Source organism: Saccopteryx bilineata, chromosome 5 (assembly GCF_036850765.1).
Source record: "Saccopteryx bilineata isolate mSacBil1 chromosome 5, mSacBil1_pri_phased_curated, whole genome shotgun sequence".
Classification (NCBI taxonomy): domain Eukaryota; kingdom Metazoa; phylum Chordata; class Mammalia; order Chiroptera; family Emballonuridae; genus Saccopteryx; species Saccopteryx bilineata.
The window spans coordinates 71,618,961-71,646,917 of NC_089494.1; the positions used below are offsets into that span (position 1 = coordinate 71,618,961).

General features: G+C 33.6%; 1 protein-coding gene across 6 annotated transcripts in view; it reads left to right on the forward strand.

Moving 5' to 3' along the window:
* Window positions 1-27,957, forward strand: part of LOC136337573 (sodium channel protein type 3 subunit alpha) — a 149,728-nt gene that overhangs the window by 70,466 nt on the left and 51,305 nt on the right. For 2 of the 6 annotated variants that reach the window (XM_066278941.1, XM_066278940.1), the window contains exons 13-18: window positions 2,120-2,464; window positions 3,478-3,610; window positions 11,796-12,034; window positions 20,023-20,196; window positions 21,430-21,786; window positions 23,723-24,190. In XM_066278941.1, coding sequence (XP_066135038.1) covers window positions 2,120-2,464; window positions 3,478-3,610; window positions 11,796-12,034; window positions 20,023-20,196; window positions 21,430-21,786; window positions 23,723-24,190 — 1,716 coding nt within the window. Of the gene's footprint in view, window positions 1-2,119; window positions 2,465-3,477; window positions 3,611-11,795; window positions 12,035-20,022; window positions 20,197-21,429; window positions 21,787-23,722; window positions 24,191-27,957 lie in introns of those variants that run through there. The other 4 variants (XM_066278943.1, XM_066278942.1, XM_066278946.1 and 1 more) reach the window with 3 other exon arrangements.

Sequence of the window (27,957 nt, forward strand, 5' to 3'; positions counted from 1 at the left end):
TGTATTTTTCTGAAGCTGGAAACGGGGAGAGACAGTCAGACAGACTCCTGCATGCGCCCGACCGGGATCCACCCGGCATGCCCACCAGGGGCGATGCTCTGCCCCTCTGGGGCGTCGCTCTGTTGCGACCAGAGCCACTCTAGCGCCTGGGGCAGAGGCCAAGGAGCCATCCCCAGGCCATCTTTGCTCCAATGGAGCCTTGGCTGAGGGAGGGGAAGAGAGAGACAGAGAGGAAGGGGGGGGTGGAGAAGTAAATGGGAGCTTCTCCTATGTGCCCTGGCCGGGAATCGAACCTGGGTCCCCCGCATGCCAGGCCGATGCTCTACCGCTGAGCCAACCGGCCAGGGCCTGTTCATAGCTTTTTTTATAGTCCGGCCCTCCAACAGTCTGAGGGACAGTGAACTGGCTCCCTGTGTAAAAAGTTTGGGGACCCCTGGTCTAGGCAGTCAGTAATTCCTGTGACCATCCAACCAAATCCAAAGCAACAGTATATTTTTTAATGAATAATATCTTCCTAGGACATCACTGCAACAGAGGACAACAAAGGTTATTCTAGTGTTTTACAGTCTAGGAAAAGCCATAAAAAATAAAGCTACAAATGGGCCTTAGAAAATCAGCATGACCTAATTAGGCAGAAGAACCAAAATAAATTTGATGGAGTCTGCCTTTCCTATGTTTTTTTCCACTAAAATTATTTTATTTGGTTTTACACTAAAGCTTGGAGAAAGAAAAAGAAGGTCCAGGCATATTAATGTTGGCATAAGGCTATGTATGCATATGTATCTATATGTATACAGGGTGAGGCACAAGTAGGTTTACAGTTGTTCATATAAAAAAGATACAGTCATTAATAAATAATACCAGAATAAACTCTGTACTTCCCATACTCACAACTGTAAAGCTACTTTTTTGCAGCCCGCATATGAATATTACTCTGGCTACACAGAGCAGGAAGAGAGGTCATGAGAGACGAAGCAGGAGGAGCACAGGGAAAGTCACAGTTAATGCGGAAGGAAGCAAACAAAGATTCTGCAGACTAAATAAAGATGTTTTTGACAACCATCACCAAGGCTAGAATAAACACAGCATTATTTGGTTTTGCTAGTTTAAAATCTATTCAAAAAAATCAAAGAAGGGACTTTGTGCTAAATCCTCATTTTCCTGTACCAGAAACTTTAACCTGTTTTATTTGTGAATCCATATAACACAAAAAGTTTTGAATCATGTAGTTCCTTTTAATAAAATTAAAGTGAGTTCAGAAGGATAACATGTCTTCTACATCACCCTGTTTAGTAAAGTCAAGTACATATGTCTTGTTTCTTAAAGGTACTGTTAAATGTTAAGAGAGAAAATGATTTATTTAGCAATTTAGAAATACTGTATGCTGTCATTACTATGATATATTATTCTCAAATAATGTGAATCATTCAAATACTGTGAGTCATTATTAGCCATTTGGGAAACTGTAAGCAGATTTGGAAGATAGCTATATAGGTAAATTTCATGATCTCTATTCCCACATGGAGAGATAAACACATCCAGAAAAAGAATAATTTCCTTATGAAACTCCCAAAAAACGACTAAAGAGATAATCGTTTTGTTTAAACCATTATTCAGAAATAAAATATTTGCTACAAATATTTGAAATCTGAGCCAACAGTCTCACTTGAGCCATAACTTATATTCTAAGTTGTATGTATGCCTTTTCAGATCGTATATATATAGTATTTAGGCATGAAAACCACCTACTATTTGTTTAACTACCATTCCTCCCCCCCCAGAATCAATTATCCTCTTCAGCATGAAATTCTAGCCCTATAACGTTATGATTTTAAAATCCCTCTCACAGTACTAGATGAAGATTAAATGAAGTGGTTGTGCACTTAGTAAATTATAAATCAGGGTTCTTAGTTAAAAAAATAAACAGTACACTTAAATTTTCATTGTGATGTATAATAAAAATATTAAAACTCATGTGTTCTCTATAAACTTGATTGCCTGTGTTAAAGACCAAGACAATTCTAAACCCAAAAGTAAACAGATTCCACAATACTAGGACTTTGACTAAATCATTGCGTGTGCCCCCCACCCTGTTCCTCTCCTGTTGCTCTCTCTTCAGTCTCTGTTAAGTATCCGTGGCTCCCTGTTTTCCCCACGACGCAACAGCAAAACAAGCATTTTCAGCTTCAGAGGTCGGGCAAAGGATGTCGGTTCTGAAAATGACTTTGCTGATGATGAGCACAGTACATTTGAAGACAGCGAGAGCAGGAGAGACTCACTGTTTCTGCCACACAGACATGGAGAGCGACGCAACAGTAACGTTAGTCAGGCCAGTATGTCATCCAGGATGGTGCCAGGGCTTCCAGCCAATGGGAAGATGCACAGCACTGTGGATTGCAATGGTGTGGTTTCCTTGGTGGGTGGACCATCAGCTCTAATCTCACCTACTGGACAACTGCCAGAGGTGATAATAGATAATAAGTTAGCTACTACTGACATTATACACCAATTTGAAATTATCAAGGCCTAGGCGGTTTAGCCTGTTATACCATCCTGCTTCCCCAAAATGAAAGTCCTTAAAAATAATATATTACTTACTGAGTGCAAAGCAATAGAGTTTTTAGAACCAATTGAATTGTATGGGACCATTTCAAATGCTTTAGGTTAAAAGAGCCCAGGTTTTGAAATCTGGGATCAAATGCATATCTGCAAATTCAGTTAAACTACCAACACAAAAGAATGACCACCTTAACAACCAAATCATTATTATGGATATATGTTCACTGAGAATTGTGTAATTATTTATTTATACTCTGGAAATTTTATGTGCTTATAATGAAATATTATAATAAGCAATATAGATAGATAAAGGGCAGTTGTTACATACTGTCAATATTACAGTGACCCTAAATATCTTGATTTCTATTAAAATAACTCTAAAATGTTATTTCTTATAAAATGGCATATAGAAATAATTAAAGAAATCTCAGGAAAGCACACACATTTCATCGTACATCTGTGTTTGTGCATGAAAAAGATTGGCCCTTATATGTTGATATTGTCAATATAGCCTCAAGTAAAATAATTTATCCTTGGGGCTATTAATCCTGTATTGATTTGGGGGGAATATTGATCTGATTATTAATTATTAAGATAAAAAAAATTGAATTTGAATAAAGTGGAACAATATATAACATCAGCATGCTTATGAAAATTTCCCTGAAAATTCCAGCAGGTTCTCTTCATATAATTGCCTTATACAATTGCATTTTAACTGGTGAATTCTTGTTAAAGTGTATCGCCTATGATAATTAAAAAACTGTTTATAACTTAAAAAAACAAATTCAATATTCTATTATTACTTGAAAATTTGTTATTCGCAAAATTGCATGTAGCATGATTTTCCAAAGAAATGTTATGTGGTGTTGTCTTCTTCATTAAAAAGGGTGGTTTGAGCCATCAGTATTTGGTTTGCAGGGCACCACCACTGAAACAGACATCAGAAAGAGAAGGCTAAGTTCTTACCAGATTTCAATGGAAATGCTGGAGGATTCTTCTGGAAGGCAAAGAGCAATGAGCATAGCCAGCATCTTGACCAACACAATGGAGGGTAAGAGGCAGACCAAAGGACAGCTGGCTTTCCATGACCATATACTTCGTGGAACTAGGTCTTCTCTTTGAATTACCACAGTCAATATCCGAGGATCAGAACTGTATAATAGACCTATGATATATGGAATACATATTGTTCACAATGATTATAAAAACTAATATTATCCTTATTTCATATATATATATAAGAAATAAGGATAATATATATATATATATATATATATATATATATATATATATATATATATATATATTATTGATGGAATTTAGAGAAAGAGGAAAGGAGAGAGAGAGAGAAAGGAACGTCTATCTGTTCCTCTATGTGCCCTGACTGGAGATCGAATCAGGAACCTCTGTGTGTTGGGATGATGCTCTAAGTCTAACAAACTGAATTATCCAGCCAAGACATTGTCCTTATTCCTTTTTTATTATTATTATTAATTTATTGCTTTTACATAGATTCTAATGTCACCCTTGTTCCCCAGTACATCCTCCATCTCCCTCCCCATAATGCCCTCTGCCCTTCCCTCTAGGATTTGCTTTTCTGCTCTCATCCCATCCTATCACCCTATCATCCCCTTTCCCTCTGTCTGCTTTCCTTCTGGATCCTTTGATCCCGCCTCTGTTTCTATTCCGCTCCTTAGTTTGTATTGTTCGTCGGATTCCTCATATGAGTGAGGATATATGATATTTTTCTTTTTCTGCCTGGCTTATTTCACTGAACATAATAGTTTCCAGTTCCATCTATGTTGTCGCAAAAAATAATAATTCCTTCTTTTTCATGGCCCCATAGTATTCCATTGTGTATATGTATCAAAGCTTTTTAATCCACTCGTCCACTGACGGACACTTGGGCTGTTTCCAGGTCTTGGCTATTGTGAACAATGCTGCCATAAACATGGGGGTGCATTTCTCCTTTTCAAACTGTGCTATGGTATTCTTGGGGTATAGTCCTAAAAGTGGGATGGCTGGGTCAAAAGGCAGTTTGATTTTTAATTTTTTGAGGAATCTCCATACTGGTGGCTGTACCAGTCTGTATTCCCACCAGCAGTGCAGGAGGGTTCCCTTTTCTCCACATCCTCGCCAGCACTTACTCTATGTTGTTTTGTTGATGAGCACCATTCTTACTGGTGTGAGGTGATATCTCATTGTGGTTTAAATTTGCATTTCTCTAATTATTAGTGATGAGCATTTTTTCATATGCCTATTGGCCATCTGTATGTCCTCTTTGGAGAAGTGTCTATTCATCTCTTTTGCCCATTTTTGATGGGATTGTTTATCTTCCTGGTGTTGATTTTTACAAGTTCTTTATAAATTTTGGTTATTAACCCCTTATCAGATGTATTGTCGAATATTTTCTCCCATTGTGTGGTTGTTCATATTCTCCCTTTTATTTTGTTCATATTGTCTTTAGCTGTGCAAAAACTTTTTCATTTGATATAGTCCCATTTGTTTATCCTGTCCTTTATTTCCCTTGTGTGTAGAGATAAATCAGCAAATATATTGCTGCGAATGATGTCGAAGAGATTATTGCCTATGTTTTCCTCTAGGATGCTTATGGTTTCATGACTTACATTTAAGTGTTTCATTCATTTTGAGTTTATTTTTGTGAATGGTGTGAGTTGGTGGTCTAGTTTCATTTTTTTGCAGGTAGCTGACCAATTTTTCCAACACCATTTGTTAAAGAGATTGTCTTTACTCCATTATATGCTATCACCACACCTGTCAAATATCAATTGTTCATAAAGGTGCAGGTTTATTTCTGGGTTCTCCGTTCTGTTCCTTTGATCTATATGCCTGTTCTTATGCCAGTACCAAGCTGTTTTGAGTACAATGGCCTTGTAGTATAACTTGATGTCCGGAAGTGTGATACCACCCACTTTATTCTTCTTTTTCAAGACTGCTGAGGCTATTCATGTTCTTTTTTGGTTCCATATGAATATTTGGAATATTTGTTCTATACCTTTGAAGTATGTCCTTGGTTTGTTTGTTTTTCTGAAGCTGGAAACGGGGAGAGACAGTCAGACAGACTCCCACATGCGCCCAACCGGGATCCACCCAGCACGCCCACCAGGGGTGGTGCTCTGCCCACCAGGAGGCGATGCTCTGCCCCTCCGGGGGGTCGCTCTGCAGCGACCAGAGCCACTCTAGTGCCTGGGGCAGAGGCCAAGGAGCCATCCCCAGCGCCCGGGCCATCTCTGCTCCATGGAGCCTTGGCTGCCGGAGGGGAAGAGAGAGACAGAGAGGAAGGAGGTGAGGGTGGAGAAGCAAATGGGTGCCTCTCCTATGTGCCCTGGCCGGTAATCGAACCCAGGTCCCCCGCAGGCCAGGCCGACACTCTACTGCTGAGCCAACCGGCCAGGGCCCTCCTTGGTATTTTAATAGGAATTGCATTGAATTTATAAATTGCTTTGGGTAACATGGACATTTTAATGATGTTTATTCTTCCTATCCATGAGCATGATATATGCTTCCACTTGTTTGTATCTTCCATGATTTCTTTTATCAATGTTTTATAATTTTCCACGTACAAATCTTTAACCTCTTTGGTTAAATTTACTCCTAGGTATTTTATATTTTTTGTTGCAATAGTGAAGGGGATTGTTGTCTTAATTTCTCTTTCAGACAGTTCATTGTTGGTGTATAAAAATGTCTCTGATTTCTGAGTATTAATTTTATATCTTGCTACCTTGCTGAATTCATTTATCAGGTCCAGTAGTTTTTTGACTGTGACTTTAGGGTTTTCTAGGTACAGTATCATATCATCAGCAAATAATGATAGTTTTACTTCTTCTTTTCCAATTTGGATGCCTTTTATTTCTTCTTCTTGTCTGATTGCTGTGGCTAGGACTTCCAGAACTATATTGAATAAGAGTGGTGAATAGAGGCACCCCTGCCTTGTTCCTGATCTTAAGGGAATTACTTTTAACTTTTTCCCATTAAATATGATATTGGCTGCGGGTCTGTCATAAGTGGCCTTAATCATGTTGAGGTATGTTCTCTGTATTCCCACTTTGCTGAGAGTTTTGATCATGAATGGTGCTGGATTTGATCAAATGCTTTTTCTGCATCTATTAATATTATCATGTTGTTTTTGTCTTTCTTTTTGTTTATGTGATGAATCACATTGATTGATTTGTGAATATTGTACCAGCCTTGCCTCCCCAAAATAAATCACACTTGATCATGATGTATGATATTTTTCATGTATTGCTGGATCCAATTTGCTAATATTTTGTTGAGAATTTTAGCATCTAAATTCATCAGGAATATTGGCCTATAGTTTTCTTTCTTTGTGTTGTCTTTGCCTGGAATCAGAATTATGTTCACCTCATAAAAGGAGCTTGGAAGTTTTCTCTCCTCTTAAATTTTTTGAAATAGCTTGAGAAGGACAAGAGTTAGTTCTTCTCTGAATGTTTGGTAGAATTCGCCTGTGAAGCCATCAGTCCCAGGGCTTTTGTTTGTTGGGAGTTTATAGATAACTGTTTCGATCACATTTTTTGTAATCGGTCTATTTATGTTTTCTGATTCTTCCAGATTGATATTTGAAAGATTACATTTTTCAAGGAATTCGTTCATTTCACCTAGGTTGTCTAATTCTTTGGCATACAGTTCTTCATAGTATTTTCTTACAATACTTTGTATTTCTGCTGTGTCCATTGTTACTTCTCCACCTTCATTTCTAATTTTATTTATTTGAGTTTTTTCTCTTTTTTTCTTGGTGATTCTGGCTAAGGGTTCATCAATCTTATTTACTTTTTCAAAAAACCAGCTCTTGGTTTTATTGATCCTCTCTATTAATGTTTTAGTCTCTATGTCATTTATTTCTGCTCTGATCTTTATTATTTTCTTCCTTCTACTTCCTCTAAGCTTTACTTGCTGTTCTTTTAGTTGCAAGATTAAGTTGTTGTTTTTTTGAGTTTTTTCTAGCTTCTTAAGATATGCATGTAATGCTATGAACTTCCCTCTCAGGACTGCTTTTACTGTGTCCCACAGATTTTGAGTTGTTGTATGCTCATTTTCATTTGTTTCAAGGAAATTATTTATTTCTTCCTTGATCTCATTGTTGACCCAGTCCTTGTTTAATAACATGCTGTTTAGTTTCCAAGTGTTTGAGTGTTTTTCAGTTTTTCTATTGTAATTGATTTCTAGTTTCATGCCATGTGGTCAGAGAAGATGCTTGATATGGTTTCAATCTTCTTAAATTTGTTGAGATTTGTTTTATGCCCTAATATATGGTCTATCCTAGAGAATGTACCATGAGCACTTGAAAAGAATGTATATTCTGCTGCTTTAGAGTGAAATGTTCTGAGGATATCTATTAAATACAGTTGATCTAGTGTATTCCTTAATTCTGTTGTTTCTTTGTTAATTTTCTTTCTTGAGAATCTATCCATTAATGTTAGTGGGGTATTAAAATCCGCTACTATTATAGTATTGCTGTTCATCTCTCCCTTTATGTCCATCAAAATCTGCTTTATATATTTAGGTGTTCCTATATTAGGTGCATATATATTTATAATGGTTATCTCTTCCTGTTGGATTGCTCCCTTTATCATTATGTAGTGACCTTCTTTATCCCTTACTATATAGTCTTTGTTTTAAAGTCTATTTTGTCAGATATAAGTATTGCTACCCCAGTTTTTTTTTCATTTTCTTTTGTATAAAATTTTTTTTTTCATCCTTTCAGTCTATGTGTATCTTTGTTTTGAGGTGCATCTCCTGTAGACAGCATACATACAGGTCCTGTTTTCTTATCCATTCATCTACCCTATGTCTTTTGATTGGAGCATTTAATCCATTTACATTTTAGGTTACTGTTGATATGTAGTTGTTTATTGCCACTTTATTCTTTAAAATTATATTTCTATTTTACTATATTCTTTTCCCCCTTTGTCTGTTTACAACAGGCCCCTTAACATTCCTTGCAGCATTTATTTGGTTGTAATGAATTCCTTGAGTTTTGTGTGGGGGGGTTGTTTTTGTTTTTTGTCTGGGAAGCTTTTTATTTCTCCTTCAATTTTAAAAGATAGCCTTGCTGAATAAAAAGTCTTGGTTGTAGGCTCTTATTCTGCATTACTTTGAATATGTCTTGCCATTCCCTTCTGGCCTCAAGTGTTTCTGTTGAGAAGTCAGATGTCATCTTTATGGGAGCTCCTTTGTAGGTGATAGCCTTTTTTGCTCTAGCAGCTTTTAACATTTTTTCTTTGTCTCTTAGCTTTGGTATTTTAATTATGATGTGTCTTGGTGTAGGTTTTCTTGGGTTTCTCTTTAATGAACTTCTCTGTGCTTCTTGAACTTGTGTGACTTTTTCCTGCATCAATTTAGGGAAGTTTTCAGTTATGATTTCATTGAACAAGGTCTCTATTCCTTGTTCTTTCTCTTCTTCAGGAATCCTTATGATGCGGATGATGTTTCTCTTAGGTTGTCGTAGAGCTTTCTCAGAGTTTCCTCAGATCTTTTCAGTCTCTTTTCTATTTTGCTGCTCCACTTCCGTGCTTTCACTTATCTTGTCCTCTAAGTTGCTGATTCAATCCTCTGCTTCATCCAGCCTGCTTTTAATTTCTTCCAGTGTAGTCTTCATTTCTGATATTGTGTTTGTCATTTCTGTCTGGTTCTTCTTTATGATTTTCGTGTCCTTTTTGTTGCTTTCAATGTCTTTACTGAAGTGTTCATTAAGTCCATCCATTGTAGCTTTGAGATCTTTAAGCATCCGAAAAATCATATTTTATGTTTTGTATTTGGGAATTTGATCACTTGCGATTCGTCCAAGACTTTATCAAAGGATTTATCTTGTTGAAGCATATGACTTATGCTTCTCTGCCTACTCATTATTCTCTATGACTTGTAGGCTTCTTCCAGCTGTGATCTCCTTACCTAGTAGAGCCTCTCTGAAGTCTTGATTTGTTTGTTTCTTCTCAGTTTCCTTAACTCAATGGTAGTCTTGTTTACTGATCTCAGCAGGGGTCTTATTTGAAGCTGTATCCAGGAATGTGGTGGGTGTAACCTGAGACTCTGAAGTCCGGATCTGCCAGGTTCTCTCCAGGGGTGGGGTGCTTTCTTAGTTTCAGTAGAGGTTGTGTATCTCAGATTTCCATGGAGACCTGAATTACTGCCCCTCATCCTCACTTCCTGTTTTCAGCTGTGTCTTGTTGCTCTGATTGGAGCTGGAGAGCTTTTTGGAGGAGGATTCAACCCCTCCCCCAGCTATGGCCACCTCTGCACTGAATGAGTCAGTTTCTCAGGTCATCTTATGCATTTCTTTGCCTGTCACCATCTGTCTCTCTCCCCCACTTCTTTTTGGAAGACAAGCCAGCCCTCTCAGCTCACCTCATTTCCAGGTCTCCAGGCAAGTGGCTGAAAGCAATATTCTCTGCTCTTCTCCTTGTAATGAGAGCCCTTCTGGACTCTCAGTCTCACCCCACCTTCGTTCCTGGAAACAGGGGAGACCCACCGCACCTCGGCGCTCCTTACCAGACTCAGTGTGGCTTCTTCTTTGCTTCTTAGTTTTTGAGACCTGTTCTTTTAATCCAAAGTTGGTTTTACATGCTGATTGTTTCTAAATTAATTTGTACTCCCGTTTGGTGGTGTGAGCTGGGAGTCTGTGTGTCTGCCTACTCCACTGCTATCTTGGTTCTCCCTTATTCCTTTTTGACTTGGATCCTTATCTTCTGTGCACAGTGGTAGTCTCCCACTTGATATTATATCAGTGATTATTTATTCTTCTGCTGTTATCCTTATACAATTAAACACTTCTCTTTTTAATTATTGGTATAGAGATAGCAAAAAAAACAATTCTTTCAACCTTATATATTTTTTCCAGGCAAAGAGGTAATGATGGGGTTTGGAGTAGAACATGAATGAGTTGGAAAAATCAAAACATGTGTTCCAGTTCAACAGGGACCCTATAAAAAGATCTCTCCCCCCCATATTCCACATTTTCAGAAACCATTATACTTCTCCAAAGGAAAGCTGACATAATGCTTATCAATTTTGACACAGAGGAATGGGTAGTAACTATTACTCCCTTGTTCATTTGTTAAGTAAGTTACCACTTCTTGAAGTTTAGAAGTATATAACATTAGTTCTGCAATGTAAAGTCAACTATATAAAATATATCTGATATGTATTCTTTAGACAACATCAGTTATATTTTGTATCTTGCTCTGTTAGTGTATTGGATATCTGAACAGTCACCTAATTATTTTATAATAGGCTTCACCCATTAAAATTACTAGTAATTTTTTTATATATTAGGCCAAAACTCTGAAACAGAAGGACATATGAATAATAGAAGTACAATTGAGTCTTAATCTATACTAAAAAATACATACTACATTCTTATTGTGTGGAAGATCAATGCTGATGTGGAGATAATCAGAGGAGAGAATAAGTCACACATATTAATAAGGATCACAGTTTTTTCAACAATGTTTTTAAGAAGGTACTTTCAAGGCCCTGGCCAGTTAGCTCAGTTGGAACATCATTTGGAATTGACAGGGTTGTGGGTTTCTTCCCTGGTCAGGGTACACTTGAGAAATAACCAATGAATGAATGACTGAGTGGAAAACAAATGAATGCTTCCCTTTCCCTTCCCCTCTCACCGTTCCTCTCTGTCTCTCTAAAAAATCAACCAATAAATAAGATATTGAGCCTTGGCTGCCCAGATAGCTCAGTTGTTGGAGCTTCATCCCAAAGCCCAAAGTTTGCTGGTTTGATTCCCAGTCAGGGCACGTACTAATACAGGAACATATTGATGTTCTTGTTTCTCTGTGTCTCTCTGCTTCTGATTTTCTTTCTCTCTCTTTCTCTAAAAAAATATTCTCAAAATAAACAATAATTATTTGGTACATTTAATATTTCTGTAATACAAAAATTCTATTTGAAGCAAAATATTAAATTAAAGATGTTTTTTATTTAATTAAAGGGGAAATAAATTTCAACTAAAAGAAAAATATTTTTATTTAATTAAAGGGGAAATAAATTTTGACTAAAATTATTTCATAATATTTTAATAAACATTTTATGAAAATCTTTAATGTTTCTTCTTAAGTTTATTAAGCTGTTATGTAAACTTCTATTCCCTAAGTAAAAGCATCAATTTTATCAAATATATATAATCTATGGCAACAATTTTTTTGTAATGTTATTTACTATACTGTTCCTCTTTATTATTCCTCCAGAACTTGAAGAATCTAGACAGAAATGTCCACCATGCTGGTATAGATTTGCCAATGTGTTTCTGATCTGGGACTGCTGTGATGCATGGCTAAAAGTGAAGCATCTTGTGAATTTAATTGTTATGGATCCATTTGTTGATCTTGCCATCACTATTTGCATTGTCTTAAATACCCTCTTTATGGCCATGGAACACTATCCAATGACTGGTCAATTCAGTAGTGTATTGACTGTAGGAAACCTGGTAAGTTTATTTATTTGAAGTTTACTTATTTTCTTGGACAGGCATGGGGGATAAAGAGCAAAACAGAAATCCATCTGTGCTGTTAAAACAAAAACTATATTCTCTTTATCTTGTCGGGAAAAAAATCTGTAAAAACATTACAAGGAATCTCAGTGATAAGGTCTAAAATTTAACTAGTTTGAATGCTGATTGTTTAGACCAACATCCAGGCTGATTGATAATGGTGTCTTACCAGTTGTAAACTTGTGAAAATTTTTACTGTCATTCTTGCTAGAAATACAGATCAAGAGAAACCATGATATCTAAATCTAGCTTCACAAACACGAAGCTTTAACACTCATAGCCTCTGAAAAGATCACGTTCATTGAAAGGAGCACACAGGTTGATTTCTATACAAAAAAGGACATAGTTGTTTCAGATGGAATTACCTAATACAGCAGTTTCAACCTTTTTCATCTCATGGCTCACATAAACTAATTACTAAAATTCTGCACCAAACCAAATAAAATGTTATACTTTTACTTGCTGATCTGACAAAAGAATACATATAATTTTGATTCATTCAGGCCAGATGGCCATTGTTGTGTTGGTTGTCATTTTTTAATTTGACAATCTAAGGGAAAAAAAGTCAGTACCCCTGACTAAATAGTCAGATATCCCATATTTTAAAAATTCTTGCCGTGCACTAGTTGAAAATCACTGATCTAGTAAAATGCTTCAGTAGTATTCACATAAAAAAGAAATAGTTGGTAAAAATGCATTTGTAATTTAACCATACTTTTGGTTCAGATTACTAGAGCAGGCATTCATGTATGTGTGTGCTGATATGTACATGTACTCCTAAATTGTATACAGAAACTGAAATAGATGAACAAATAAGAAAAGTATTTATATAATTTATTACTCAAGACTGTTCTTTTCGGCACAAAATGGAAAAGAACTCAAACTTAAGAGGGGGGAAGAATAGTGACTTGTGGAATAGAAAGGAAAGATAAACCTACCAAACCACATTTAGGACAATTTTTTAGTTGCGCTCCAGGAAATTGCTTTAACCAAGGACTTAGATGTAGCCCACACATTCATTGCATCCTTTACCTCTAGGTCAGGAAACATGTTCAGCTATAGCTCACTGGTTTTACATCTTGTAACCTCTGCACTGAAAAAAGACTAGCTCTTCAGTTCCAGTTCAAATACTCTCATGATAGGAGGACTGTGTTTGGTATAGATTTTTTTTGTCATAGCTTGAATTTTGCTGACTTCTGGTTTAATCAGTCTTGGCAGAAGGTGGAGTCATATGAAAATATGGCAGACTTTAGGAGCAATACATGTAGAGGAACAATACCCAACAGAAGGTAGAAAGGAAATTCTGGACATACAGTTACATAAAATTGCATAAACATCTACTCTAATACGTGGTTTCAACTTCATTTCATTTTTTGTGTCAATAGAAAGAACCCCAGCAGATTCCTGAGATTTTCATCTTTGGCACTTGTTATATTGATTTTTTGTGTGTGTGTGATTGTTCCTTGATATTTCCAATGAGTCCACACAGTCTCCTTTTCTGATCTTCTTTTCTCATGCCTATTACAGCTGTTTTTACTCAATGTTTTTCTGTTCTCAATAACTTGTTATTATTTACTTTTGTGATATGTCATGCTCAAATCCTATATTTCGAACTGTTACAGACCATTGCTAAAGGGCAACTTTAAACACAATATATGGTAGCTGAAAGATGATCTTTCCTCAGTTTATTGAAAGTCCTAACAAATATCATTTTACTTTTTTGTTACCTCTAGTAGTGGCCTGCCAACTTCAAAGATAGGAATCTTATCACCATTTTGATTGATTTCCCCCTTATTTCTTATATATAAGTTGATATAAAAACTTGTTACTTCTTCTTTCAAAGTATGTCCTTTTTAATCCTATATTTTAATATTATTAAAATATTTCTGGTACTCTGCACTCAATATGCTATTACCTTGCTAAAGTATCTATTGTCTATATATGTGGGTCAACACTCTTTTCTGGCTTTCAAAACTCCCTCACCCTGTCTGAGGCCATCCTTCCTATACCAACTTAGTGTCCATATTTTCCTAAACAGAAACCATCAGCCTTCTCACTGTACTACACAAACATCACACACATTTTTACTGAGTGACATATAGGAAAATATCTCATTGTCGTCTACATTCACATTTAGGGTATTCTGACTCAAATCACCATATCTTAGTTCATCATATTCTTTAAAGCTCAATTCCAATCTTATCTCCTCTAAAGACTATCAAATTAAACTCTTTTCTTTACTCCTAATGCATCTGTAAATAAAACATGCTTGAATATTAGTTTCTTATTGTATTTTTGTTTTATTATAATTCTTGATTTTGAAATCCATTATAAATTACTCCATGGCTAAGGTCATGTGCTATATTTTTGTGTGCCTCCAACAGTATATACATGGTTGTTGCTCAATAAATAACCAACTCATCATTTCATACCCCAAAGGGCTGCTTCAGGTAGCAAGATATTGTGGAAGAAGATGGACCTTACAGTCAGGTGAAACTGATTTGACCTCATTGCCAATGCTTACTAATAATGTAGCATCTGGACATGTCTGATAAAAATCTGAGTTTTTGTTTTCTATTACTAAAACGGATATAATAATACCCATTTCCCAGAGTTGTTATGAGGTCAAGTGAGGTAATGTGAAAACACTTAGCACTATGTCTGGCATCTAGCATGTGCTCAATAAACAATTTCCTTCCTCCTATATATACTAGCAACCTTTCTTTGTAAAACTGATGAAAAATAGTTCTGCTCTAGCTCTTGTATTTTTCCCAGGATATTGGGGTGTTAAGGAAGTCAGACAAATGAAGGAAGAAATTTGTCAGAGTGAAGCAGGAAATTGAGGTTTTATAGAATTTCAATGCTGAAGCAATTGAGTATGGAAAAGCAGTAGACTAAAGCACCAAATCTGGGTGCTAAATGTCTGTCTGGCTGATCCTGAAAAAGTTACCTCAATTTTTGGGTCTGTTTTCTCATTAGTACATTGTTCAAACTAGATAATTTTTATGTCCTCTCAGTTCTAAAATTCTATAATTTAGGAGTAACAATGAAAAAAAATGAATTGGGAAGTGGAGTGGAAGACTGATGACTGGTAGAGCCATTGGTAAATTGAAATTAGTGGCAAAGATATAAGATTCATCAAGATGGAGAGCATAGATAACAAGGAGCAGACTTGAATTAACTCTTGAACCTTAAGAATAGGAAAATGTGTAAATTGACTTTCTATTGGTTGATAGCATTTTATTATTAATAATACCTTATATTCATAAAGCATTTTATAATTTAATTCCTCATCTCACACCTCATTTAATATCAAATTTACAATAAATATTTATATATAAAAATACTTTATATTTCACTTAGATATAAAATATCAGATGTAAAAATATATACTTAGTATGTAGTTAGCTATGTAGATAGGTACATAAAATATTGCTTGTATCAGTGATTTTCTACCTTTGTTTCTCATGCACTCATAAACTAATTACTAAAGAAAAAGGGGCCCTGACCTCTTCTTCCTTAGTAACTAATTTATTTGTGCCATGAGATGAAAATGGTTGTATTTAGTCAGGGGCACTGACCTTAATAATTAGTGTGTGTTTGTGCCATGAAAAAAAAAGGTTGAAAATCACTGCCTTATATCATAGGTACTTAGCTAAATTTTGACTATATTATATACCTTAGATGGTTGCACTTCATATTTTATGGGGTTTATTGTTTTCTTATTAAAATAAATTTAGAATTTCTATGGACTAGTTTATTACTATTCAAATCACTGCATACTGCCTTACAAACAAGAGCATAAAGGTTTTGGTTGAATTGATTAACAAAAGCATTTCCCATAAAAGAATTGCAGAACTTTCAGTTTTTACTTAGATCAATGTGTCTCTTTTACATCCTGTTTCAAAAGCATGTAAAAATTACATCACTTCTCTGTAATTGAATTGATTAAATTTGAGTATCAAGAAACCTCAAATCTCTCTTGAGTTTCTCTAAGATGCCCCGTTTTGTCTTTGTTTTTTATTTTGTTTCTACCTTTAGAAAACCCATGCACCTACCTTAGGGATTCTCTAAGCAGGAAATCCTCTAATCAATCATAGTAGTTTAGACAACCTCTTTATCACACAAACATTTCCAACTAACTTGTAACTGGTTATCCAAGGAAATTGATTTGTAACTTCAACGAACTGGTTACTTTTCTTACTATAGCTTTCATTTTAACCAGTGATTAAAGGTATATGATAGGTCCATATTCTGCTAAACCCAGAAGGGAACTCAAAGCATGGTACCTGTTCTAAGGATCTTATAGGTTCTTTGGAAGAAAAAGCCTAAAGAAACACTACTGGCTAAATTACTTTAATAAAATGATTTGGTGTAAGACATTAATTTAAATTTCAGGACAGGAATATAATAACTGTTTGAAGGAAAATAATTACTCTTATTTATTGAAAAATAAGACACTTGGGAGTTAAATCTTAGAGTTCACCTGGAATGCCTCTTGCATTAATGGACTGCTATTTTGCTGTCTAACTCATTCCCTGGAATAATAATTATAATAAATAACAATAATGTGTATAATAAATAACAATAATGTGTATCCCAATTTCTAAATAAAATTTGCTAAGTGATACAATACTGATAGAAGTCTAAGAATTTTAGATATAAGTCTGATAAATCATCTCAATAAATATCATTGCACAGGTAAGGAAAGTGAAATCACAAATGTCAAATAATTTGTCACCATTTTTAAGTATATTTCAATTTCATCCAAAATGAAAAATATCAAACAACAACAAGAATTTAAAGATGCACATTCAAAAAACATGGGAATAATGAAACTAAAACCATTACAACAGAAGCTAGTAATAATGGAACAAAAAGCTACAGTTACGTGAAATACAGTACAAAGGAAAGGAATTGGTCTAAGCAAGTAGAGGTTCTGTAGAGCAGACTGATCGATATCAGAACTTCAGTGTTTAGAATGAACATATGTATTTTTTAATGTAAATTAACAGAATTTTTTTCTCTGCCCAAGTAAATGCTCAATGGTATTCAACGTATGTAACCTTCCCATCCCCTCCCTATTTGCTCATGCTAGTTCCTGTGCCCCCCAAACAAATCCAAATGCCCCAGATTTCTTAACTGTTGGTCCAGATTTACAAGATGATTCTTATCTCCATTGTAGCAATTAAATTTTTACTGTCACATGTCATTACATAGAATAGGTTAGAAAGTTTTCACTGAACTTATCACCTCATTAAAGAAACTGGTTTAAAAGCCTATAAATTCACTGTCCATAAGAGTTATGTCAGCCTGAATGAACTAAGTTTATTCAATTTCAGGTTTGTATATCTTAATTACTATTTTATTTTTATAGCTAATATAATATCTATCATTTATTAGGTGCTCAGTAATTTATTTTAAGAATGAATATAATAAATGACTATAGAATCATAAAATTCAAAATTTCAAAAGACAAAGAACTTTTGCAGTAGACAAGAAATAATTAAGTAGAGTCCAAACAATAAATACTTAATATGATTTTTATTAATTGTTTGGGTTTTAAAAATTATTTGTGATACAAAAAAAATAAAAAGCAGATAATGTATGTTTATAAGCCATATGTTAGCTGTGTTTATAAACCATAGGTGGATATTATATATACATTTATATATCTATTATGTATATTTAAATATGCTATATATATAGGGTGAAACATCAACTAATAATAGTTGCTTTTCATATGAATCTTGACCAGGCCAGCCCAGAGTTTTGAGCCAGTGACATTAACATTCCAGGTCAACACTTTACTGTGCCACCATAGGTCAGGCAATAGAGTTTTAAAATTATGTAAACATAAACATCACAATCAGTAACCTTGGTTGACTTTAGCTAAAATAAGACATTTAAAAAAATTTTTACTCACTGACAATGCTAAACCTACACATGTGCTAAATTAGACTACAATATACTAAAAACAATCCTATTGATATTTAGGGCCTAAATTGAAAACATTTAAAATTATAAACAGCTGTAATTTTGTTATAAATTGTAATTAAAAGATTACTATTAAAGAGAAGTATCATGTTGAGATTAAATTTTAGAATGTAAGTATAAAAAAAAAAGAATGTAAGTGTAAGGTATAGGTTTTCATAATGCAGGACACTTTCTAGTTATTTCAGAAGGGCTAAAAACATCACCTTTGTAGATCATTTACCTGGATAGTTTCTAACACCTTCCTAGATAGTTTAATATATTTCTATAATTAAGCTGCCCATTTCAAATAGTATCTGCTTCTGATACTTTGTGTAAGAAATAGTATTTGTATAAATTAGAATTTATTTTATATTCACTAGGGGTAAAAAACTAATGAAGAGTCCTATAAAATGAAAAAATTATTTTTTAATGTGCATTCCACCATCTATCTGAAATTTTTCATGTAACAGGCTTGCTTAAAATACATTTCATTTTTATTTGAGTAAATAACTGATGAGCAGAAGATACTTTTTTCTGGATGGGTATTTCACTTAGGTCTTTCTGTGACTTGGAAAATGATATGTTAGTTGTATTTATGTATTAGTAAGAGTGAATCAAGAATTGTTAATTAATATGATGGTTAGGAAACTGATTCTGATATATTTTTTTGACGTCGTTTCTCCAAGGTAGAGACTGATTTACCTTGGTAAATGGTAGTTAATTAGAAAAATTTCTTTAAAAGATGTTTTTTCAAGAGTAATTTCATAACTCTTCATGTACTTGAGTCTCTTTGCCTTGGTTTTGAGTTAAGAAACAAAGTTTGAATTTGTTTTTCTTTTTTATTGTCAAATAGACATTCACTCAACCACTCAAATAATTTCTTAATTTTAATTGTGAATGTATAAATACTGAGGATAGTCTCCTGCTGATTTTGATTCAATATGCAGTTTCTTCCCTTATGAATCCATTAACCTTAATTCGGAGGCACAAATCCAGAGATCATTATTATAAAACATTTGTGGCAAACTCACACTTTTTTCAAGAATTTTTATAAAATCATAGAAATAAGGTGATGGCTCTTTAAAAAATCAAGAAAAAAACATGTTTTTTACTAAATTTAAAGTATTTCTGTCTAACTTCCAATAATATAAATTTGTTCCTAAAGCAAAAATACTAAAAATACTTTAAAAAAAAATTCTGTGGCTATAGTGGAAGCATAGTTTATCTTTAAAGAAAAGCAGCCTGGCCTGACCAGGCGGTGGCACAATGGATAGAGCGTCGAACTGGGATGTGAAGAACCCAGTTTGGAGACCCCAAGGTCGCCAGCTTGAGCGCAGGCTCATCTGGTTTGATCAAAGCTCACCAGCTTGGACCCAAGGTCGCTGGCTCGAGCAAGGGGTTACTCAGTCTGCTGTAGCCCCACAGTCAAAACACGTATGAGAAAGCAATCAATGAACAACTAAGGTGTCGCAATGAAAAACTGATAATTGATGCTTCTCATCTTTCTCCGTTCCTGTCTGTCTGTCCCTATCTATCCCTCTCTCTGACCCTCTGACTCTCTCTCTCAGTCTCTGTTAAAAAAAAAAAAAAGAAAAAAGAAAAACAGCCTGACCTATTGTGCAGTGGATAAAGCATTGACCTGGAACACTGAGGTCACAGGTTTGAATCCCAGGGCTTGCCTGGTCAAGGCACATATGGGAGTTAATGCTTCCTGCTCCTCCCCCCTTCTCTTTCTCTCTCTCCTCTCTCTCTAAACATAAATAAATAAATAAATAAAAATTTAGTAGATATTACTTAATACCAAGTTTAAAATGTGGATGATGAAATGCTTTTAAATCAGCTTTTTCCTGAAAATCTATCAGATTTAATAAATAAAACAAATTTACTTAAAATACTCCCCTGAAATAAAATGCTAAACTTGTATCAATTTGTCACATTTCTTATTTTAGGTCTTCACTGGGATCTTCACAGCAGAAATGGTTCTCAAGATAATTGCCATGGATCCATATTATTATTTCCAAGAGGGCTGGAATATATTTGATGGAATTATTGTCAGTCTCAGTTTGATGGAACTTGGCCTATCTAATGTGGAGGGATTGTCTGTACTGAGATCATTCAGACTGGTACCTGCATAGACTGTTTATATTTTTCTTTCATTAAAAGAACACTTATTTTGAAAGGGAATCAATATGTATTTATATAATTATTTACTTTTAATGATATTTTAAATTTATACCAATATGTGTAGTATTCTAAGAAAATATGTGAATGTTCTCTTTAAAGTTAAATGTGACTATTTTCTAAGAATGATAAAGAGCAGTTAAAACACTTCATAATGATTAGCTCTGTGGGGCACATTCATAAACACTTGTGTTCTAAAATTATGCTTTAAATTCCTCAACTTTCTTTTTTGCTTTAAATTTGAGTAGTGAGTTTTTTTTTCAAAAAATAAAATTAGTTCCAGTTACAGTTTTATTAACTTAAAATTATGTTTGTTTGATAACCAATTTATGGAAACAAGAAGAACATACATCTGCCTTTTTAAAATGTTGCTTTACACATTTTTAATATAAAAACTTTTGTACGATTGTACTCTAGAGTCTAGATGGTCAGCAGGCACAAGACATACACAAAAGAATGTTTGTACTACTCAAAGGATTTTAAATCTGTAAGGAAATTTCGATAAAAAGTTTAAGTCCCAATTAATCTTAGCTTTTTATCAATCTTACTTATGTTAATGAAGGTACTTTAAAAGTATATGTAAGTACACTTGATACCATCATCACTTTAAACAATAGAAAAACAAACTTCTTTTGATTTTAGCAAAAATAAATCACTAAAAAAGGCAAAATTTTATTGGAAATTAAGTAAAATGTGTATGTCTTTAGATTAAAGGAACACCTTCTATAAGTTTTTTATCAAAGTAAGTTATTTTACTTTTATTTCACAAATGTTTGTTAAAATATATAGCTCATGCTTTTAATATTTCTTTTTACTGACAAAAATAGAGTATGAGGATGACATTAGTTTGCTAAATTCACAATGTGTCTAATCAAAATATTAATTTATTTTTATAGATGTATTTGTTGATGAGTCAGAAATGTTTTATTTATCACATCTGAAATACGTTATCTTTTTATTTTTGCATTTAAATAATATGATTTTATTTACAATTCCAATACATATTGTTAACACTTTTTTCTCTGATTTGTATTTGTTTAATATGTTTTGAGATTTTATATCCACTTTTATATCCCTCAGAGGTTGGTCTATAATATGTATACTAATAAAATGATGTCTGACTTCCAAAATTACATTGTGACTACTACTAAGATTACCTTTTCATTTGATTGCAGCTTCGAGTTTTCAAGTTGGCAAAATCCTGGCCCACGCTGAATATGCTAATTAAGATCATTGGCAATTCAGTGGGGGCCCTGGGAAACCTCACCTTGGTGTTGGCCATCATTGTCTTCATTTTTGCCGTGGTCGGCATGCAGCTCTTTGGTAAGAGCTACAAAGAATGTGTCTGCAAGATCTCCAGTGACTGTCAACTTCCTCGCTGGCACATGAATGACTTCTTCCACTCCTTCCTGATTGTGTTCCGTGTGCTGTGTGGAGAGTGGATAGAGACCATGTGGGACTGTATGGAGGTGGCTGGCCAAACCATGTGCCTTATTGTCTTCATGTTGGTCATGGTCATTGGAAACCTTGTGGTATGTATGTATTATAAATATTCATAACTAAAAACTAGATCAGACATTAGGTAGAAAGGTCACCTTACGCAGTAGACGTATCTTTAATTTATCATCAATGACCTACACTCAAATCCCAGTGCTGGCACTCTAGACATGAACCAATTACTTTACTTCTCAAGTTTCCAAACTATGAATCTAGAATAATAAAACTGAAATATTGTGGTTGATGTGGTGATTAAATGAGGTCTATCTGAAGGTTTGGAAACAAAAATAGTTTTTTCTTTAAAGAACCATTTTTATAATTAAGTGTAACTTTATCATAAAATTTTTACATATTAATTATTTTTATCTTAATATTATTTTGATAAAATAATAATCTCCAATAAATCTACTCTATATTGAAATTGTTCTTTATAAATTCAGAGTTCATATTATTTATTTACTCAAAGGCATAAGTTGCATATTACAAAATTTTGAAGAAAAATTTCAATGAAGTAGAGCATTATATTTTAACTGTGCATTGTAATTATCCAAATGACTTGGAAGTGGACAAAATATAGTCTTTCCTATATTTGATTTCTTAAAAAATATAAATTTTGACTGTTTAAGTTACTTATATATGTGAACATTGACTAGATATAAAAATTATTTTTAGCTCTGACTTAAAAGCACTAATATGAAAGAACAATTTGGATATTTATGTTTTAATATTTAAATTTCTCTATGTGTGGACAAATAATTTTTAAAAATATTTTACTTATTCATTGTAGAGAGGGGAGAGAGACAGAGAAAGAGAAACAGAAATAGAGATAAGGGGGTGGGGAGCAGGAAGCATCCTTAACCAGATAAGCACAGGGTTTTGAACCAACACCCTTGGCATTCCAGGTCGACGCTTTATCCACTGCGCCACCACAGGTCAGGAAGACAAAGAATTTCTTTATACTCTTACACTGCTTTTCTTTTGACAGGTGCATTTCAAATGGAATGCTTAAGAGTATGTGTGGAACACAGGTGGACAGGCAATATTGTTTCAGCATAGTAAATTAGGAGGCTTTAAATTCTCAACAAAATCTGATACAGAAATAAACAAACTGAGGTTTTAGATTTACATGTGTCTTCTTACCATGTAACATTTTTATAACTCAGTAACTTCATTTCAAGCTAAAAATATTCCTATAAATAAATTTCCTTTTGTATCAGCTATAATTAATTATTTTTGTATTAGTCATATTTTATCAGTTAATTAGACAATTTCCCCATGTACTCCAGTGATACTCCGAGAGTTAAGATTTTCTCATATTTTCTGTACAGAAAAAGTATTTTACATTATATAGGTGTAGTCTAAGCCTTGGTATAATTTTAGATTTTTTTCCATCTGTTGAACTATTTGGACACATAAATTTCAAAGCATATTGATGGAAAATGTATTATATGATTTGCATTTTGAAATTTCTGTTATTATAAAAGTTTGTGGCCATTGGACAAAGGAATTTATATCTCAAGTATATTGTTTTAACATATTACTAAGTTATTAAATAAATAAATTTATTATTTAAACACAAAACTAGACTTTCTCTAGACAAATTGGTGAGATAAAGTAAAATGACTAAAATGAAAATATCTGGGGTTTTTTCTCATTGGCCAAAACCATAAAAATAGGATTTTATTTTTCACTGGCAATACTAAATAGACACGGTTTAATTCTTAGATGCTCCAGTTTCCCATTGTCCTCAGTAGGAAAGAGAAGGAACTTGGTTTCCTGTGTTGCCCTTAGAGCAGATAGGAGATATCTGGTCATTTAAATAGTGTGTAATTGAGACAAAGTGTCTGAAACATAGTAAGCAACGAAGAAGCATTTGATGAATTAGTTTTAGCAAATATCTATGAGTTTCTTATTTAAGCTATTATAGTTATACATACTTCAATATTAATAGAGTAATTTTTTTTTTTTTAGGTTCTGAACCTCTTTCTGGCCTTATTGTTGAGTTCATTTAGCTCTGACAATCTTGCTGCTACTGATGATGATAATGAAATGAACAATCTCCAGATTGCAGTAGGAAGGATGCAAAAGGGAATTGATTATATGAAAAATAAGATACGGGACTGTTTCCGAAAAACCTTTTTTAGAAAGCCGAAGGTTATAGAAATCCAGGAAGGCAACAAAATAAACAGCTGCATGTCTAATAATACTGGTATTGAAATAAGCAAAGAGCTTAATTATCTAAAAGATGGAAATGGAACCACCAGTGGTGTAGGTACTGGAAGCAGTGTTGAAAAGTATGTAATCGATGAAAATGACATGTCATTCATAAACAACCCCAGCCTCACTGTTACAGTGCCAATTGCTGTTGGAGAGTCTGACTTTGAAAACTTAAATACTGAAGAGTTCAGCAGTGAGTCAGAATTAGAAGAAAGCAAAGAGGTAAGAATGCTTTTAAACTTTATGTTGTATTTTTAATAATGCAATATGATTAATATTTTTATTGTGTTGATCAAAATATATTCGAAGTCATATATCTAGTAATGTTAGGAAAGTATGAGATATTCTTTTTTTGGGAAATTTCTTCATAGAAAGGACTTCATAGAACTTTCCATAGGAAATTTTTATCTTGAATATTTAGTATATTAATTTTCTTGATAGTTTGATTAAAAATATAGCTTTCCAAAAGAGATGTTATTTAATACATTCTATTCTATATTGCATTATACTCTTTAGAAATATCAATGTACCATATTTTATTGATCATTTCTATAATATATTAAGGTTGCTATAATTTCTTAATGTGAAAGCTTTATTAGTGTTTGTTTACTTCTGAAGTTTCATTGACTATAATAATGTGTTATTTTTATTTATGAAAGTGTTACACATATTAGAAAACTACAAATAGCACTGATTATATTTAGCCTAGTCAGCAATAAGCAAATTTATAAGGTCAGTCTTCCAAATGAATTTGAAAATGCTAAAAGCTACTTTTAAAAGCTCTATTTAAAGATTATAAATTATAGACTGAAAAGCTGCTCTTACTGTCATATTACTAGTTATTTAAAAGAAAAGAAGGGAATTATTCTTAATATATAATTAGAATTCATAGGATCTCATGATAGTAGTTTAATGGTATTAATTCTGCAATACTGTGTTGTAGAGAAATAATTAAAATTTTAATATTATTTATTTGTGGACTTCAATATACCAGTAGGAAATAAGTTTAGCATGGAGTTATAAAAGAAAGTTTTTGTTTGAAGATAAGTATTGACACCCTAGAAATCAGACCAATAATATCTGATTTTGTAAGCATATTTTAAAGCCTTTTTAATAACAGTATCAATAGAATTTGTATAAATAATAAGTAGCTGACAATATCACAACTCATAGCCTCCTGATATTTTTTCAGAGATGCTAAGATATAATAATAAATTTTAAAATATTTTGAAAAAGTAATAGTAGATACAAAATTACATATAAAATTATTTCTCTGAAATCCAATCAAAGTATACACAGTGAGTTCAGTTCTAATCTATATGTTACTCATTCTAGTACAATAAGAATTCATTCTAATTTTAATTTTCATCAACTGATATAGATTATTTAAGAAGAGATACCAATTAATTAACATTTATTGAATACTTTTATAAACTTAACATTCTACTGGATACTAACAGTAAATAAAAGTTAAAGAAGAGCTTCATAACATAGCCTCCTTCAGGGCAGTCTGAAAATCTTTGAAGAGGTAACACCAACCCCCCAAGTCATTAAAGACATTAAAAAGTTTAATTCTATAGAACTGAATATAAAGTTATAAGTATTGAGACTAGCAAGAACATAAGTTGCTAAATGGAAGAGATAAAATTAAAATAGGCTTTAAAGTATGGGTCGAATATATAAACAAAAAGCAAAAACCTACTTAACAAAAGACAGAGTTGAGAGTGAGTTTAAGATTAAGGTGAAACAGTGAAACAACCAGCATGAATTAAGAAGATAATGGAAAAATATGTTTGGATGAGTAAATTACAATTTCAGATTGTAAGTCCTTGAAGTGAGTCCAAGTTTGGAGTTGGAGTTGGCTGCATAGTCAATAAGGAACTATCTGTCTTGAAGAACAGGAAAACTAATAAAAAATGATGTTTTAGAAAAATATATTTGGTATCAACAAGTAAAACAGTTTAGAGTGAAGAATGAGTGTTTATGGTGAAGAATGTAGGAACAATCATTTGATAACAATAAGGTGAAGAAATTCTGAACTAAGGTAATAAATATAAAAATCCATTGTCCATTTGACAAACCCAGTAAAGAATCTGGAAAATCGAAAAAATGGCAATACCATTGTCTGAAAATCATTTTAGAATAAATTAGCAGGTTTATATGGAAAGAGAGGAAATTTCATTGTAGTAGACTAAAGTAAAAGTGACAGTGTTTGAATCAGAGCCTGGGTGAGAGGTCAGGGTTTAAAAACAGCTTAATAATGCAAATTTTATAATTATCTGAACTCTTAAAACTGGAGGAGCTCACCAAAGAAGTAATTACAAAGAAAGCATAAGGGAAGACTAGGAACAAGTCTTGAGTTGAAAAGAAATAGAAGAGCCAAAAAGGTAGAGAAACTTTTGCTACATTAATATCATAGGTTTTATCACATATCATAGATTTTTAAATTGGATCAACGGAAACTAAATATCTTGAAACAGCTGGTTTCCAGAATAGTTCAGAAGCTTTGTAATGTCTACAGATGTTTTAAATGATTTCATAGAATACTACCTCACTGTCATGTCTTTTAATGGCTAAGTATCATAAATTTGGAATAATGAGATACAATGTCTTTATTATCAAGTCTTGGAAAACATTTTATTACCTAAAAAAAATTTCTTATTGAGTGACTTTTTAAGTAACAACTCTTTTGTCCTTTAAGTTAATTTTGAATACATAAAATTGAATTACAAAATATAGTGAAGTTATTTAAAATGTATGGATAATATTGCAGGAAAATATTTCAAGGTAAATATAAAATTAAATACTTTTACAAAGTTTGGATAAAAATTCAAATTATTTTGTTCAGTAATGCTAAATTTAACAGTAAATTTTATGCCAATGTTTTTCAAAATTAATACAAAAAAAACCTTGAAAAAATAGTAGGGCAATTCTCATATATGCTCACCCAAAGATTAATAATAAAGATTTTTTTAAAGCAAAATTCAGCATGTCCTAATATTATAAAGACAATTTAGATAAATTTCAACAAAGTTTAGTTTTTATCTGAAACTTTTTAAAACTTCTGATATCGAAAGCATTTCAGATGCACATTAATGTTGACTGTTATTACTTTTTAGTAGTTATTGCACATGTGCATACACACCCAAATTATTTTTTTAATTAATTAAATTTTTTTTTTTTACAAAGAGAGAGAGAGTCAAAGAGAGGGATAGACAGGAACAGAGAGAGATGAGAAGCATCAATCATCAGTTTTTCGCTGCGACACCTAAGTTGTTCATTGATTGCTTTCTCATATGTGCCTTGACCATGGGCCTTCAGCAGACCGAGTGACCCCTTGCTCAAGCCAGCAACCTTGGGTCCAAGCTGGTGAGATTTGTTCAAACCAGATGAGCCCGCGCTCAAGCTGGCGACCTCGGGGTCTCGAACCTGGGTCCTCTGCATCCCAGTCTGACACTCTATCCATTGCGCCACTTCCTGGTCAGGCCACACATGAATTAAAAATAACATATCCATAAAGTGATATTTTAATTCATGCTTTTTAGTTGTTTTTTGTTTGTTTGTTTGTTTTTTGTTTTTGTTTTTTTTTTACCACAAATAGCAAAAGACCTTTGAGTCATGCTTTGGAGAGCACAGAATATCCTATCTTTTTGCTGGCAAAGTGAGAAAACATACAAGCTAAACCCAGCAGAGTGACACATTTCAAAAGACAAAAGGAAGGAAGGAAGGAAGGAAGGAAGGAAGGAAGGAAGGAAGGAAGGAAGGAAGGAAGGAAGGAAGGAAGGGAGGGAGGGAGGGAGGGAGGGAGGGAGGGAGGGAGGGAGGGAGGGAGGGAAGGAGGGAAGAAGGGAAGGAAGGAAGGAAGGAAGGAAGGAAGGAAGGAAGGAAGGAAGGGAGGAAGGGAGGAAGGGAGGAAGGGAGGGAGGGAGGGAGGGAGGGAGGGAGGGAGGGAGGGAAGGAGGGAAGAAGGGAAGGAAGGAAGGAAGGAA